General features: G+C 36.3%; 1 protein-coding gene across 7 annotated transcripts in view; it reads left to right on the top strand.

The window, feature by feature from the left end:
* The window catches only part of MYO9A (myosin IXA), a 284,585-nt gene that overhangs the window by 96,038 nt on the left and 170,110 nt on the right, over window positions 1–18,437 (top strand). For all 7 annotated transcript variants that reach the window (XM_081228009.1, XM_081228011.1, XM_081228012.1 and 4 more), the window contains 2 exons: window positions 8,190–8,311; window positions 14,405–14,546. In XM_081228009.1, the coding sequence (XP_081084135.1) occupies window positions 8,190–8,311; window positions 14,405–14,546 (264 nt within the window). The remainder of the gene's footprint in view (window positions 1–8,189; window positions 8,312–14,404; window positions 14,547–18,437) is intronic.

Genomic DNA, 18,437 nt, shown 5'->3' with positions numbered 1-18,437 from the left:
TTTTGATATAATTTATGGAAAGCTTAGAGAAAATTTATACTTTTTGCCACCCCATCTATTTTATTCTTCCTTTCTCTCCCTCCGCATGTTTTTCTACTTGAAATGGATTTTCTGGAAATAAGAGATTTAAGTCAGTTTAAATATTGAGTGTTTTATTTATTTGTGTATCACTGGTCTGGTACCTGTTATGAGATGGGTACTCAGGGACTATTTGTTAAATTCAGTTGAATACAGAATCAGTTAAGTAGATTAAATTTTTTGAAAAAATAAAACACAGAAATAAAAAAGTACCAAAGATGCTTTGGGAGGAAACATCTTGAAAATCTTGATTACTGAAGTTTACTTCTAAATTTTGCCCAGAATTAGTACATATGCACATAGGATGGGAGAGAGATGTAATAGGTGCCATGCAGGATGATAGGTATAAGGTAATCAGATATAAGGTAAAGTAGTGATATAAAGGATGAAATTGATTAGAACTTACTGAAAGTCTGCAAAGATTTCCCAGGGGTGATTCTGGAATAGAGTTTTCAATAGAAGTTGAGCTCACCAGACTGTCAGTGGGGAAAAGATATTTTAAACAAAGGTAACAATATCTTTAAAACTGTGAGGCATAGAATAGCACAGCAGTTTTGATGAATTGGAAATGATTCAATATAGCTAAAATATAGGATATAAGGATGGAGGCAGGAAGGGAGATAAGTTTGATGAAATAGCCTGGGGTCAGAGAGTTGTGCAGAGAAGATTAGAATTTTTCTTTTAGAGAATGAGGAGCTATTTGAAGTATATTTAGCAGAGGATTTGAATTGGAACTGTGGAAGATGGATTGAAGAGAGGTGAACTGGAGAGAAGGACATAATCCATGAGCCAGTTGAAGTAGTATGGGAGAGTGATTCTGAGTCCTGAATCAAGGTATTTGTAGAGATAATGTGGAATAAGAGACAGACAAAAAGAGGTTTCTGTGATTTGAAAATCTGTTTCCTGTTATCATTTGTAATACTGCTCTTATTTCCTTTACTTGCTCAGAATTATTCCTTAGGTCATTGATTCATCAGTAAATCGAATAACAATTATGTATCAGGCACTGTTAGGCATTGAAGATAGACATTTTAGAGTTCAGGGATCTTACTGTGGAGTTCATAATCTAATGAGTTGTTCTTTTGTCTATCCCACTTCTGGGGATGTCAGACTAGGAAATTTTGACGAAACTTGCGTGCAGAACACCTAAAAAAAACTGAACAAAATATATTTGAAAGCATTGGAGTACCTTCAAATAAGTGAAGTTTTACAGGGCTTAGATATTTAAGCACGAAACCCAGGGAGTTGAGCCCAGCATTCGGGGACTGCTTTGTTCCTAGAGACGTTTCTGTTCTGGTAGAGGGCTGCCAGATTCTGAAAGAGTCAGCCTTGAGAATCTGAGAAGCCTAAAAGGGTTTTCTCCAGATTAAAGAACAAGGAGGAGCCCCCTGGCAACTCCCACAGGCTTTAGGTTGAAGACCTCAATGGGTTATATCTTACAGTAAAGGTAAAGCAGAAATAGAGAAGGCATCATAGAGGCTGAAGACCAGTTTAAAATAATCTCAGTTCTTGATTGGGTTAAAATAGCGTAGAATTTCCGGCATTCTTAGCCACCTGCCAAGAGCAAATTCAGTCTCCAGTGGAGGAAGAAATCATTCTAGTGCTAAAGTTATCTCTATACTTTTTCATATACAAGCATTCAGTTTTTAACTGAGAAGTTTGTTTGTTTTTTAAGACATACAAGGAAGGAAACCAACATGAATAAGAACCAAGTGAGATAATAGGCTATACCATAGGGGATCCAGATAATGATTTTATCAGACATGAACTTTAAAGTAACAGTGGTTTCAAGAAATTTTTTAAGTGATAATTTTATTAAAGAACTACAAACTGTTTTTAAAAAATCCTAAATTTAGGAAAATTTAAAACTAATTTAGAACTAAAGGAGAATTTTAAAAATTTAGAACTAAAATGTAGAGTGAAATTAAAAACATTAGTTTTTCACAGTTCATTAGATATAGCTTAAGAGAAAATTAGTGATGTGGAAGATAGGCCAGAAGAAATAACAGCCTGATGAATAAAGCTAAAAGAGGAAAATACAAATAGTGTAAGAGACATGGGGCATAGTAAAAAAGTCTAACATATGTGTAACAGGAATTCTGGAAAGATGTATGTGAAAGAGAGAGAATAGGATAGAAGCTGTATTTGAAAAAAGTGATGGCTGAGAATTTTCCAAAACTTAAAACACAAAACAAAAAAATTTCAACAGGCACACATTTGAGAAGCCCTAAGAATACGAAACATGATAAGAACAAAGGCAGCCATACAGTAAGACAAAGACAGGGACTTTCCTGGTGGCACAGTGGTTAAGAATCCGCCTGCCAGTGCAGGGGACACGGGTTTGAGCCCTGGTCTGGGAAGATCCCACATACCATGGGGCAACTAAGCCCATGCGCCACAGCTACTGAGCCTGCGATCTAGAGCCCGTGAGCCACAACTACTGAGCCCTTGTCTCACAACTACAGAAGCCAGCGTGCCTAGAGCCCGTGCTCCACAACAAGAGAAACCACTGCAATGAGAAGCCTGCGCACGGCAACAAAGACCCAATGCGGCCAAAAAAATAAAACCCCAATGAAAACAATATCTGAGAAGCAGCCAGAGATGGGGGAAACAGTACCTTTAAAGAAGCAACAGTCGGGCTTCCCTGGTGGCACAGTGGTTGAGAGTCCGCCTGCCGATGCAGGGGACACAGGTTTGTGCCCCGGTCCGGGAAGATCCCACATGCCGCGGAGTGGCTGGGCCCGTGAGCCATGGCCGCTGAGCCTGTGCGTCCGGAGCCTGTGCTCTGCAACAGGAGAGCCCACAACAGTGAGAGGCCCGCATACCGCAAAAAAAAAAAAAAAAAAAAAAGAAGCAACAATGAGATTGAAAGTCAGTCTTTCGGGGAGACAGTGGATGCCAGAAGACAGTGGGGTATTTTCCTTAAAACTGAAGTATGTTATTTGGTCAGTAACTAAATTATTCCCATTGTCACTCAGAGTTTCAGGAATGAATGAAAAGCAATGAACAATGTAAAAAAGTGGGTGAATCTAAATGAATTTTAACAAAATTAGACAAAGATAAAAATATCTTTTGTGGGGCTTCCCTGGTGGCACAGTGGTTGAGAGCCCGCCTGCCGATGCAGGGGACACGGGTTCGTGCCCCGGTCTGGGAAGATCCCACATGCCACGGAGTGGCTAGGCCCGTGAGCCATGGCCACTGAGCCTGTGCATCCGGAGCCTGTGCTCCACAATGGGAGAGGCCACAGCAGTGAGAGGCCCGTGTACCGCAGAAAAAAAAAAGAAGAAAAAAATATCTTTTGTGGTTTAATGTCTGTGTGGAACTAAAACTTGTGAGTACAATAGCATTTAATTCAGGAAGCGATACAGAATTTAAGGTATTGTAATGTCTTTGTATTAAATGCCAAGTGGTAGAAGATTTTTTTCTCTGTTAGACATTGGTAAGTTAAGAATGTCTTATGATTTTAGGATAACCACCAAGTAATAAAAGAATATAAAACTCTCAAGTTAATATAGGAAGCAAGTGAAGTAAAAACAACTCTAGTAATACAAAAGAAAGCAAGAAAGAGGAATAAAAGCAATAACAAGAAAGCAGGACAAATAACAAATGGTAAGATGGTTGATTTAATCCCACAAATACCGGTAATTGCATTAAATATAAATGGACGAATTACTCCAACTAGAAGCCAAAGATTGTCAGGCTGAATATAAAATAAGACTAAATTGCTCCTTCTAAGAGAGACTCTTTAAATATAAGCATACAGGAAGGTTAAAAGTAAAAGGATGGAAAAAGATTTAGCAAGCCTTAACAAAAACAAAAGAACTGATATAACTGTATTAGTATCACACTTTAAGCATTGCTAGAGATAAAAAAGGAATATTTGATAATACTAAACAGATCAGTTCATCAGAAAGTATACAATTCTAGATTTATAGGTACCTCATAATACGGCCTCAAAGTATATAAAACAAGAAATTGATAAAGCTAAAAACAAACATATATTTGCAATTTTAGTGGAATATTTTAACATACCTTGCTGAATAGCTGATAGAACAAGCAGACAAAAAATTGATAAGGATACAGAAGATGTAAAGCACCCAGAGAATTGGGTGGGTGCTTTTTTTTTTTTTTGCGGTACGCGGGCCTCTCACTGTTATGGCCTCTCCCATTGTGGAGCACAGGCTCTGGATGCGCAGGCTCAGCGGCCATGGCTCATGGGCCTAGCTGCTCTGCGGCATGTGGGATCTTCCCAGACCGGGGCACGAACCCATGTCCCCTGCATCGGCAGGCAGACTCTCAACCACTGCGCCATCAGGGAAGCCCGGGTGGGTGCTTTTGAGGGTACCTAGTCCTGCCTGCCCTTGATGTCAGAATGCCAGTTTCCCTGGGTCTGAGGCCTATATCAAATAAGGATATAGAAGATTTTTAAGGCAAATACTTATCTGACATATATAGATAACTGCAAATTTACAATATTTGCTTATATACTGGACCATAAAACAAGGGTCAAATTTCACAGTTTTGAAATCACACAGATCTCAGTACCATAATGAATTTATATCAGAAACCAACAACAAGAAGATAACTGGAAAATACTTTATGATTAAAAATTAAGTAATGAATTTCTAGATAGCCTAGAAGTTGAAAAAAATTAGAAAATATATTGAACTTAATATATTACGTATTAAAACTTGTGACTAAAGGTGCACTTGAGTCACTAAGAAGTGTGACTAATGATTTACTTAGAGGAAAATTTTATAGCTGTTAGAAGATTTTAAGGTTGAAGAGCAATGATTAACAAACTGGAAAAAGATCAGCAAAGTAAACCAAAGGAAAGTGGAAAGAGGGAAATAATAAAGAAAAAAAAAGATTAAATAAAAGCGAAAACAAATATATTATGGGAGCGGATCAACAGAGTGAAAAGTAATACTTTGAAATGATTAATAACATTGATATAACCCTTAAGAAATTGGTGTGAGAGAGAGACAGAGAGGGATATAAATAGCCAGAATTCCAATGATAAAGACCACATCATTGTGTATCCTACACATGTTAAAAAGATAGTAGGATACACTAAACAACTTCATGTCTGTAAGCCTTATTAAATGATAAGAGAAAAAACTTTTCAAAACTGACATAGATGAAATACAAAGTTTATAACTATTAAAGAAATTGAATATGTAATTAAAAACCTTTCCATAAAGAACATTGTAAGCCAAAATGGCAACACTGATGAATTCTGCTGACTTTGAAAGAATTATTTTCAGTTTGACATAAATTCTTATGTGGAATAGAAAAAAAGGGGACAATTCTCAACACATTTTTGGGGGCCAGGATAACATTGCTTTCTAAATCTGTGAAGGATTTTCTTAGAAGTGGAAATTGTCAATTTCACTCATAAATGTAGATTTAAAAATTCTAAACAAATATATATCCAGCAAGATACATAAAAGGATAATACATCAGAACCAAATGGTGTTTTTCCTGTGGCGTGTTACATCTAACCACCTATCAATTTAATTCATCTATTAACAAAACAAAAGAAAAATTCATAGTGTTCTCAATAGAAATGTAAAAAGCATTTGATAAATTTACATATTCATTCTTGTTAAAAACAAAACGAAACCCTTAGCAAACTAGGTACATATAGAAGGGAACTTCCTGATAAAGGGCATTTACAAAAAAACCAGCAGTTAATGTCAAGCTTAATGGAAATAGACTGAATGATTTCCTCCTAAGACTGAGAACAAGGCAAGGTTGTTTTCTAAGAATTTTTATCAGGAACACAGGCATGTGAGGACATCCAAATGGGAAGTAAACATAGGACAAGATTTTTCACTTATTAGTCATTAGGGAAAATAAAATTAAAAACATAATTAAATATTCCTAAGCATTCACCAGAATGACTAAAATGGAAAAGACTGACAATACAAGTATTAGAGAAATACTGTGCACCGGAAAGTCCCATACACTGGTGGTAGGTGCATAAATTGGTACAACCCCTTTAGAAAGCTGTTTGGCAGTATCTTCTGAGGTTATACATGTGTAGTTTATAAGCCTGTGGTTTCACTCTCAAAATGTGTATAAATGTTCAACAAGAGTTTTATATAGAAATGTTCATAATTTCATTATTTTTAATGGCCAGAAATCGGAAATAAGTGTAATGTCTATCAATAGTATATAAATAGGTGAATACATTGTATATAAATACTCTACAGTATTGGTTCTCAAAGAGTTGTTCTTCTCCTACCCCTACTGGTACCATTGACATCACCTGGGCACTCCTTAGAAATGCAAATATAGGATCCCACCCTATACCTACTTATTCACAAATCCTGGGTTTGTGGCTTCTGTTTTTAACAAGCTCTCCACATGATTCTGTTGTATATTAAAGTTTGAGACTTAATCTCCGTAGCCAATTTTGGCATACTTTTTCTGTAAAGGGACCAGACAAATCAGTTTTCTAGGTTTGGGGGGCCGTATGGTCTCAGCTCTGCTGTTACATTGAGAAAGCAGCCTAGACAATGCATAAATGAGCAAATGTTGTACTCCACAACCCCAGCCCTACAGCAATTAAAATGAATGAACTTTAGGTGCATCCTACAACATAATGTTGAGTAAAAGAAAAAAAGCCAGATGAAAAGAATATGTATTCTATGATTCTATTTATATAATATTTATACACAGGTGAATCTTATCAATGGTATTAGAAATTAGGATAGTAGTTAACTTTGGGCAAGAGGGTCTGAATCATCATTGGGAAAAGGGGATGAGAAGGGATTTTGGACTGCTAGTAATGTCTATAAAAATCCATATGCTTGTACTATTTAGTACGCTTTTTATCCATGCTATGAAAAAGAATAGGGAAAAAACTTCCTTACCACTGCTTGGGGGTGACCTTTGTATAGCATTACTTACTTGTGAAATTGTTAATTATGAGGAAAGAATTATGCATTTACTTTTGCCAATTAGAATGACTGTTGTCTATAGTAGGGTCCACTTTTTCTTTACAGGATAATGATAATACGGAAAGAATGATAAAATTACAAAATCACTATTTCACAAAACCACCATATTTGTAGAGAAGTATGCAAGTGTAATCAGTGAATACTAAAACCATCAGATGAACAGGATATTTATTTGGTGCCTAAATATCAGTGCAATGTAGAAACGTAACTTCTTTGTTCTCATGGGCATCTTTCTGACAGTTTAAAAGTAAAAGCATCACAGAGATGAATAAAAGAAGATTTCCTAGTATAGAAATTGAGGAAGGACCAATGGGGGCTTCATAAGAGAGTTCTGAATAGTTGCTAGTATGTGAGCTTTGAGTTATTTAGTCTTGAAATTTGGGAAACTACCCTGCCCCCACCTTTTGAAAGGTGTTGTAAGAGTTTTATTTTGCCGAAGTTCAGTGTGTATGAATTCCATATGATTTCTATCAGTGATCGCTGGAGGTGATAGTTTTCCACTTTTCCCAGACATTGTTTCATTAAATTCATTGTTGACGATCCAGCAGTTCTTTTTGATGGCTTAGAGTCGTGTGGGAGAAATTAGGCTTTTTCTTTTTTTTTTTTTTTTTTTTTTTTTGTGGTACGCGGGCCTCTCACTGTTGTGGCCTCTCCCGTTGCGGAGCACAGGCTCCGGACGCGCAGGCCCAGCGGCCATGGCTCACGGGCCCAGCCGCTCCGCGGCATATGGGATCCTCCCAGACCGGGGCACGAACCCGTATCCCCTGCATCGGCAGGCGGACTCTCAACCACTGCGCCACCAGGGAGGCCCCCAGGCTTTTTCATTTTATATTTTTCCTTAGTGCAGTCATCAGATAGTGTGGCTAAAACAAATCCAGCCCTAAATTCTCATCTGAGTGGAATCACAAATAGGATTCTAACCAGAAAATTTGGTTGCATGTACTTTTAAAAGAAAACAGACATACCCTATATCAAGATTTTATACAAGTGAAATTTATACATTCTTCCATTGTGTGGATTAGTGATTTAAAAGAGAAAAGTTTAAACTATTCTTTTAATCCTGGTAAAAGCTTTTTAGTCCTTATTCTCACATTCCTGTTATTTTCTGCAAGATGAATATATTGTTAATATGTTATTTCCTAGGAGGAATATAGAGCTGAAGGTATCAGCTGGCACAATATAGATTATATTGATAATACCTGTTGCATAAATCTTATTAGCAAGAAACCAACAGGCCTGCTCCATCTTTTGGATGAAGAAAGCAAGTGAGTATGATTCTTTTCAGTTTTGTTATTGGCCATTTGGGCTTTCCATGTCTTCTTAAGCCCTACATTTTCTTCTTAACATTATTAAGTAAAGAGCCAAAGTTTCCCATATATGCCTTTTTTGTGTGTGTTTGTGTGTTTCTAAGAAAATTGGATGGACTTCACTATAGAACTCATTTTTTCCTTGAGTTTTTCCAGATTTCTTCTACAGAGTCACTTTGATTTTAGATTTGTTGGTTTATATTTATTTTTTGTTTTTGTTTTGTGTTCCTCTCTTCTTGAATTAAGTTTGTGTATGTGTGTTTTAAGAATGGGTTTATTTTTAATTTTTATTGGCATCTAGTTGCCAACTAGATGCCAATAAAAATTAACTTTAAAAAAAGGGTTTTTTTCCCGCAGTTAAAGAAGGTCCTTTTTATTTTTGCAGTGTCATTCCATACAAAAGCAATAGAAAGATAACAGTCTTAACAAAAGTTTACAATTGAATATTTGAACAGAAAATCTGTACACATTATCATTTACAGCAATTTTACGTGGTAAATTAACTGATTGTAAAAAAAAAAAAAGGTCTTTCTAAATCCTTCTGCTGTCTTAACTCTTGGAGTATTTTAGGTAGAAGGCCTACTTAGTGCTATTTACAAGTACCAAATTAAGACTGTATAACTTACATAAAGCCCATTAACTTACCAGCTCAATTTAATATTTTGACTATTCAGTGCTCTTAAAAAAAAAAGTTTTATATATGAGATGTGTTTGCAGTTTTCCTGTTTTGCAGAGGAGAAGATAATAATAGATTCGTGATATCTGCCATGGCTCTGCAGGTTTTAAGTAGCAGCATATGCTAGATATTTGCCACCCCTTGATAACACTGTTCAATATACTAAACTTATATGTATGCTTCAGAAATAAAGCTTCCTATAGCATCCTCCAGAGCGTTCTCAGTGCTCTATAAAGTATTATTTATAGTTTAATTATCCTAAGAGATGGCACATCTAGAATTGGAGAAGCCAAAGTGGTGAAGTATGTGTTGGTTTTCTGTGACTCTTTAGTAAAATATTTAGAAATTGAATTAGTTCACCTGATTCTTAGCTTAATATTATACTCATTAAACTACAATATAAAATATTAAGCATTTACTATCATAGGATGACTATATACCAGGTTTGTGTGGGACAATCTAAAGTTTATGCCTGTTGTTCACTTTAGTTATTAAAGGTGCCTACTTCTACTCTCAGAATATCCTGGTATGTATGGTAAGTTATATGTCACCCTGTTAATATGCCATAAACACAGAATTGCTACATAGAATTATAAAGTAATATGGCAGAAGGCAAAATATAATGGAAAGGAGACTGCTAACAGTTACATCTACCCACCTTATCACCAGTCTATCACATTTATTTCCATTAATCTAAATGAATTAAAATGCAACCAACACAAAAAAATTTTAATTTTATGTCCAAAGTCGTGAAGGTTTCTTGTATTGCTCTATATGTCCTGAAACATACATTGTCTCTTATAAAATTGTAAGGTTATTAGTTCTTAACTCAGCCTGCATACCTTACTTCTGGTGTATTTTATTTTGGAAAGTGTCATAGGTGATTTTTGATATTTAGTGTTGAGACCCATTATGGTAGATATTGAAATGATAAGCAGTTCTTTTTGTTTGAGCTATATTATGGTAAAAGAACAAGAAAGTTTAAGCAGTCCAGAAAAAGATCATATATGTAGTAAATGATGGACTCAAGATTCAAACTCAAATATTCAGATTCAAATACCTGGACTCCAGGTATTTCTAACTAAGCTTTATTTTTTTTTTTAACCTGAGCTTTTGTTTTCCTTTTTTATTGAGGTAGCATTGGTTTATAACATTATGTAAGTTTCATGTTTACAACATCATATTTCTACTTCTGTATACCCTACAGTGTACTCACCACCAAAAATTTATTTTCTGTCACCATAGAGTTGATCCCTTTTACCAATTTTGCCTTCCCCCCTGCCCCATCCCCTCTGGTATATAAAAAACGAATGAACAAATGAAAACAAACTAAATGAATAAACCAAACAAAAACAAACACGTAGATACAGAGAGCAGAGTAATAAGCGTGTGCTTTGAAGTATTGTCCTGTATTGCTTCACCATAATACTTAGGCTGTAGAGTCAGAAGTTCAGGGTTGTATTCCAACTCCCCTTAACAAATCTCTTAATATCCTTGGTCCTCAGTTTTCTTGCATGCAAAAAGGAAATGATGATGATAAATTATAATGCTGTGTGCTGTATATCTTATGGTGTTGTGAGCAGCAAATGAGCTAGTGGATATATAATTAAAACATGAATAGAGCAAAGGGGTTTTGTCTGGTCTGTTATTCTTTAAGCAAAATTTCATTGAGTGCACATCTTATTTTATAAAGACCATCTTTACCTGGTCAGTTGGTACCTCACATAAATGTAAATATTACCCCATGAAGAGAATGGCACTTCTTTGCTGTTACCCAAAAGCTTCTGGGGTTAAGCCACATGGCCAGAAATCACAGGGAGACAGACTTTGGCTCAATATAAGGAAGAACTTTCTAATCATTAGAGCTGATTAGCAGCTGCTTCATAAAGTAATAAAATTTCCCATTATAGTAATTATTTTGCATCATCTGTCAGGGTATTATTGTAGGTAGGAGATTGGACTGAATAATCTCTTAATTATCGCTTCAATTATGCTTTTATATTAGTTCTCCATAAAATTTTTTAATAAACCATAGTATTACTTTCCTTTCTTTATAAGTCAGTCTGTCAGTCCTATTATTACCTCCCCTTGTAAATGGACCAGCTTTGTCTCTATGCTTTAACACTCCAGAAGATGCAAAGGCATGAAATATTTTCTCTCTGTCATGTACCTACAAAGAGAGGTTGAAAATAAATTAGTCTCATTTAGGAAGAGCTGTTTTGGGAATCACTTTGAGTATTTTTCCTCTAAAAATATTTTCTTCTGTAGGGAATACATTACATGAAATATATCCTTAGTGGTGTTCCTGCTTCATTCAGTGTGTTTGTAGTGCTTTAGATGCATGGGTTGGAAGTTAGAAGTCTTATTTAATCTTGTCTTTGCTATCTGCTGGCTGTTCAAATTTTATAAACTAGATTCTAAAGGATGCAGTGTGGAATTTAGAAATGAGGAACGGTGTGAGCAAAGCTAAGAGTGTTATCAGTCTTTTCTATAGTACTTAGTGTGATCTGCTGACAGCAGCCCTGGCTGCACCTTGACGGTTGTTAGAAGTACAGAATCTCATACTTCCATCCCAGATTTCTTTTTCTTTTTTCTTTTTACGTCCGCACGGCATGCAGGATCTTAGTTCCCTGACCAGGGATCAAACCCGTGTCCCCTGCACTGGAAGTGCAGAGTGTTAACCACTGGACCGCTAAGGAAGTCCTACACTCCGGATTTCTTGAATCAGAATCTTCATTTTAACAAACTGAAGTTAAGATCAGAGCATTCATTTAGGACAGCATTTTATCAATCTTACCTGTTCATAAGAATTACCTGGGGAAACTTCTAAATAGGACTGATGTACTATTACATCAGTTACACCAGCCTAGCATCAGTTCAGTAGAATCACTGGAGATGGGGTACAGGCATTGGTATTTTGGAAAGCTCCCAGAGGTACTTCTTATATGCAAAGAAACACTACTCTAAGGCTGCCCCTGCAGGTAGCCTTTGGGGGACACTAGCTGAAGAGCTTTGAAATGCACAATATCGACTCTGACTCTGTTCCAAGCCCTTTTGCTTGGTTATGTAGTATGTATCCACAAATGTTTGTTGAATGCAGGATATGTGGAGAGTTTTTCTTTCCATCTTTCCTTGTTTGGAATAAAAATTGTTCTCATATCTGTCCTCCTTCCTTTCAAAATTTATTTTCTCCATTCAAAAGTAAGAGAAAAACAAATCATAAGCTTTTTGATTACTCAGAGGATTAGAAGGTAAATAAACCTTTACCGAGAGACAATGAGGTGAGCATCCTTCCTGAAAAGAAGCATTCTGCTGTGGAGTAGTGAGGGGTAAGTTTGCAGAGGTTGGGTTGGTCTAGGCTTAGGAGCTTGGATTCCAGTTTTCCAGAGTAGGAGAGGCACACAATTAAAGCACTATTGTAGGAAGATTTATTTTGATAGTTCCGTTTGGTGACATGAAACAAAGTAAAATTAGAATCGCTGAGGCTACTTTAGAGGCTGTTGTGGTACTCTCTGAAATTGTTTAAGAGTTGTAATCCATTCTAGAATGGCTGAGAGTTCTGGATAGGAGAGGAAGAGCCTAGATAGTCGAGATATTTTGAGGATGGGATAGTATTTGAATGCAAAAGCAGGCCTAGTTGACTAGGAAAATGGCAGTCTTGGCAACATAAAAAAGTAGGTAACATTTATATCATCCCTATAGGATGTCAGCTAGTGTTAGGTGTTTCTACCTACTAGCACTGTGTTACCTCATTTTACTCATTTTATGTATTAAAAAACCAGTTCTTAAAGAAGGTTGTACCTAGCTTGCCCAAGGTCACAGACAGAATTGGTAATCTAAGCAATGACTGTCTGACATCAAAGATCATTCTCAGGAGATGGAGACAACCTAAGTGTCCATCATCGGATGAATGGATAAAGAAGATGTGGCACATATATACAATGGAATATTACTCAGCCATAAAAAGAAACGAAACTGAGCTATTTGTAGTGAGGTGGATGGACCTAGAGTCTGTCATACAGAGTGAAGTAAGTCAGAAAGAGAAAGACAAATACCGTATGCTAACACATATATACGGAATCTAAGAAAAAAAATGTCATGAGGAACCTAGGGCTAAGATGGGAATAAAGACACAGACCTACTAGAGAATGGACTTGGGGATATGGGGAGGGGGAGGGGTGAGCCATGACGGGGTGAGAGAGTGGCATGGACATGTATACACTACCAAATGTAAAATAGATAGCTAGTGGGAAGCAGCCGCATAGCACAGGGAGATCAGCTCGGTGCTCTGTGACCACCTAGAGGGGTGGGATGGGGAGAGTGGGAGGGAGGGAGACACAAGAGGGAAGAGATATGGGAACATATGTATATGTATAACTGATTCACTTTGTTATAAAGCGGAAACTAACACACCATTGTAAAGCAATTATACTCCAATAAAGATGTAAAAAAAAAAAGATCATTCTCCTTCCTGATTCCAATACATACTATGTAATTAACCATTTTCGTTTTAATTTTAGAATCATTTTTACGCATTAGATATCATATTCAGCATCTTTACAATCTCATGTCACATTATTTTTCATTATTTCAGCTACTGTTAAATAAAACTATTCTCTGAAAGATACTTGCCATGTCCTTTTTATTTGTCAGTGATTATTTTCTGTATTTGAAACTCCTACCCAACCTTTAACATCTAGCTCGTAATTAATTGCCTCCTTTATCCTCTGTGAACCTTTCCATTGTTCCCAACTAGAGATTTCTTTCTCTTCTGAAGTTTTATATGCCTGTACTATTATGTAGTTACTTCTTAATATTATTTGAATGATTCTCAGATATGAAATGCTCATCCGTGAGTATAAACCTATTGATGTATATTTGAAATAATAATAGATATAATATAAAGCTATACAGTAACTGGTGTGGGTAAGAAAATTACTACTTAATTCATACATGAAGAAAAAACAAAATATGACAGTGATTTAAAGGACCTGTCCAAATTGAGAGATCATTCCCTTACTGCAAGTTCTTGACCCAAAACAACATACGATTTAGTTTTTATTATTCTTTGGGTTTTATGGTAGTGCAGCACACTGTGACCTAAGCTAAATATCCAAAGACCTGAGTTAATTTCTCACTTCTGCCACTTGCAAAGTGTGAGTTAGGCAAATCACGACTTTTGAGCTCTCATCTGCAAAATAGAAATACCAATTCTTGTTTTACTCATTTTTCAGCTTGTTATGAGAATTTATTTAAGTGAAAACTCTCTGTAATTTGCTAAATGTGTTAGATGGAAATGTAATTAAAATGTATTTAGAAAAACTACTGTATTAACTGCTGCATCTTTAGTGTTTTTGTTTTTATTTTTAATTCAGCTTTCCACAGGCTACAAATCAAACACTGCTGGACAAATTTAAGCATCAACATGAAGAGAATTCTTACATTGAATTTCCAGCTGTTATGGAGCCTGCTTTTATCATAAAGCATTATGCCGGGAAAGTGAAATACGGGATAAAGGTCAGTAAATTTCTCACTGAATATGCCTTTAGGGCAGAGGAGTGTTCTTAACTATATCACCATCCCTGTCACACCACCCTCTTTGTAGTTGTTCAATAACAGTGGGAGATAGTTTAAGGATACTACTAAAATTCATACTCTGCTTTACAGTATTCTACTGTCATTAGAAGATGGTTTTGTTTGTTTCCTCCTGCGGCTAAAATTGCTGTCAGCCCATTCTGTATGTAATAGTCTATTTATTTATATTCTATTTTTTATTTTCTAATTTTTTAAATTAATTTTTATTTTAAATTTAATTTCTGTTTTATACTGGGGTATAGTTGATTTACAATGTTGTGTTAGTTTCAGTTGTATAGCAGGTGTACAAGTATACAGCAAAATGGTTCCCATATAGGTTATTACATAATCATAATAGCCTTTTTAGATCTGAAAGAATAGTTACCATCAGTAAGTCTTAAATCCACTAGTTTATCTATGTAGTTGGTTGAATTTTTCTCTTCTCTACATCCATTAGGCCTGACAGACTTCATGTCATCATGTACCATTGGGTATTTGTGAGCTTGTACTCCTAATGAATATGTTGAAACTCTTTTCTTTTTATACAGCAGGTTCTTAATAGTCATCCATTTTATACACATAAGTGTATACATGTCAAACCCAATCGCCCAATTCATCACACCACCACCACCACCCCTCCACGACTTTCGCCCCTTGGTGTCCAGACGTTTGTTCTCTACATCTGTGTCTCAATTTCTGCCCTGAAAACTGGTTCATCTGTACCATTTTTCTAGCTTCCACATACATGTGTTAATATATGATATTTGTTTTTCTCTTTCTGACTTACTCCACTCTGTATGACAGTCTCTTGATCCATCCACATCTCAACAAACTGATATTCCATTGTATATATGTACCACATCTTCTTTATCCATTCGTCTGTTGATGGGCGTTTCGGTTGCTTCCATGACCTGGCTATTGTAAATAGTGCTGCAGTGAACATTGGGGTGCATGTGTCTTTTTTTTTTTTTTTTTTTTTTTGCGGTACGCGGGCCTCTCACTGCTGTGGCCTGTCCCGCTGTGGAGCAGAGGCTCCGGACGCACAGGCTCTGCGGCCATGGCTCATGGGCCCAGCCGCTCCGCGGCATGTGGGATCCTCGCTGACCAGGGCACGAACCTGTGTCCCCTGCATCAGCAGGCGGACTCTCAACCACTGCGCCACCAGGGAAGCCTGCATGTGTCTTTTTGAATTGTGGTTTTCTCTGGGTATATGCCCAGTAGTGGGATTGCTGGATCCTCTGGTAATTCTATTTTTAGTTTTTTAAGGAACCTCCATACTGTTCTCCATAGTGGCTGTATCAGTTTACATTCCCACCAACAGTGCAAGAGGGTTCCCTTTTCTCCACACCCTCTCCAGCATTTGTTGTTTGTAGGTTTTCTGATGATGCCCATTCTAACTGGTGTGAGGTGATAGATACCTCATTGTAGTTTTGATTTGCATTTCTCTAATAATTAGTGATGTTGAGCAGCTTTTCATGTGCTTCTTGGCCATCTGTATGTCTTCTTTGGAGAAACGTGTATTTAGGTCTTCTGCCCATTTTTGGATTGGGTTGTTTGTTTTTTAAATATTGAGCTGCATGAGCTGTTTATATATTTTGGAGATTAATCCTTTGTCTGTTGATTCATTTGCAAATATTTTCTCCCATTCTGAGGGTTGTCTTTTCGTCTTGTTTATGGTTTCTTTTGCAGTGCAAAAACATTGAAGTTTCACTATGTCCCATTTATTTACTTTTGTTTTTATTTCCATTACTCTAGGAGGTGGATCAAAAAAGATCTTGCTGTGGTTTATGTCAAAGAGTGTTCTTCCTATGTTTTCCTCTAAGAGTTTTATAGTGTCCAGTCTTTCTTTTAGGTCTCTAATCCATTTTGAGTTTATTTTTGTGTATGGTGTTAGGGAGTGTTCTAATTTCATTCTTTAAAATGCAGCTGTCCAGTTTTCCCAACACCACTTTTTGAAGAGACTGTCTTTTCTCCATTGTATATCTTTGCCTCCTTTGTCATAGGTCACTTGACCATAGGTGCGTGGGTTTATCTCTGGGCTTTCTATCTTGTTCCACTGATCTTGTTTCTGTTTTTGTGCCAGTACCATATTTTCTTGATTACTGTAGCTTTGTAGTATAGTCTGAAGTCAGGGAGTCTGATTCCTCCAGCTCCGTTTTTTTCCCTCAAGACTGATTTGGCTATTCGGGGTCTTTTGTGTTTCCATACAAGTTGTGACATTTTTTGTTCTGGTTCTCTAAAAAATGCCATTGGTAATTTGATAGGGATTGCATTGAATCTGTAGATTGCTTTTGGTAGTATAGTCATTTCCACAATATTGATTCTTCCAATCAAAGAACATGGTATATCTCTCCATCTGTTGGTATCATCTTTAATTTCTTTCATCAGTGTCTTATAGTTTTCTTCATACAGGTCTTTTGTCTCCCTAGGTAGGTTTATTCCTAGGTATTTTATTCTTTCTGTTGCAGTGGTAAATGGGAGTGTTTTCTTAATTTCTCTTTCAGATTTTTCATCATTAGTGTATAGGAATGCAAGAGATTTCTGTGCATTAATTTTGTATCCTGCAACTTTACCAAATTCATTGATTAGCTGTAGCAGTTTTCTGGTGGCATCTTTAGGATTCTCTATGTATAGTATCATTTCACCTGCAAACAGTGACAGTTTTACTTCTTCTTTTCCAATTTGTATTCCTTTTATTTCTATTTCTTCTCTGATTGCTGTGGCTAGGACTTCCAAAACTATGTTGAATAATAGTGGTGAGAGTGGACATCCTTGTCTTTTTCCTGATCTTAGAGGAAATGCTTTCAGTTTTCACCATTGAGAATGATGTTTGCTGTGGATTTGTCATACTTGACCTTTATTATGTTGAGGTAGGTTCCCTCTATGCCCACTTTCTGGAGAATTTTTATCATAAATGGGTGTTGCATTTTGTCAGAAGCTTTTTCTGCATCTATTGAGATGATCATATGGTTTTTATTCTTCAGTTTGTTATATGGTGTATCACATTGATTGATTTGCGTATAGTGAAGAATCCTTGCATACCTGGGATAAATCCCACTTGATCAGGGTGTATGATCCTTTTACTGTGTTGTTGGATTCTCTTATAAGTATTTTGTTGAGGATTTTTGCATCTATATTCATCAGTGATATTGGTCTGTAATTTTATATTTTTCTAGTATCTTTGTCTGGTTTTGGTATCAGGGTGATGATGGCCTCATAGAATGAGTTTGGGAGTGTTCCTTCCTCTGCAATTTTTTGGAAGAGTTTGAGAAAGATGGGTGTTAGCTCTTCTGTAAATGTTTGATAAAATTCACCTGTGAAGCCATCTGGTCCTGGACTTTTGTTTGTTGGAAGATTTTTAATCACAGTTTCAATTTCATTGCTTGTGATTGGTCTGTTCATATTTTCTCTTTCTTCCTGGTTCAGTCTTGGAAGGTTATACCTTTCTAAGAATTTGTCCATTTCTTCCAGGTTGTCCATTTTATTAGCATAGAGTTGCTTGTAGTAGTCTCTTAGGATGCTTTGTATTTCTGAGGTGTGTGTTGTAACTTCTCCTTTTTCATTTCTAATTTTATTGATTTGAGTCCTCTCTCTTTCTTGATGAGTCTGGCTAATGGTTTATCAATTTTGTTTATCGTCTCAAAAAACCAGCTTTTAGTTTTATTGATCTTTGCTATTGTTTTCTTTGTTTCTATTTCATTTATTTCTGCTCTGATCTTTATGATTTCTTTCCTTCTGCTAACTTTGGGTTTTGTTTATTCTTCTTTCTCTTGTTCCCTTAGGTGTAAGGTTAGATTGTTTATTTGAGATTTTTCTTGTTTCTTGAGGTAGGCT

The sequence above is a fragment of the Mesoplodon bidens genome (assembly GCF_964165515.1).
Source record: "Mesoplodon bidens genome assembly, chromosome: 3".
Taxonomy (NCBI): domain Eukaryota; kingdom Metazoa; phylum Chordata; class Mammalia; order Artiodactyla; family Ziphiidae; genus Mesoplodon; species Mesoplodon bidens.
This window is presented reverse-complemented; position numbering and strand designations above follow the sequence as displayed.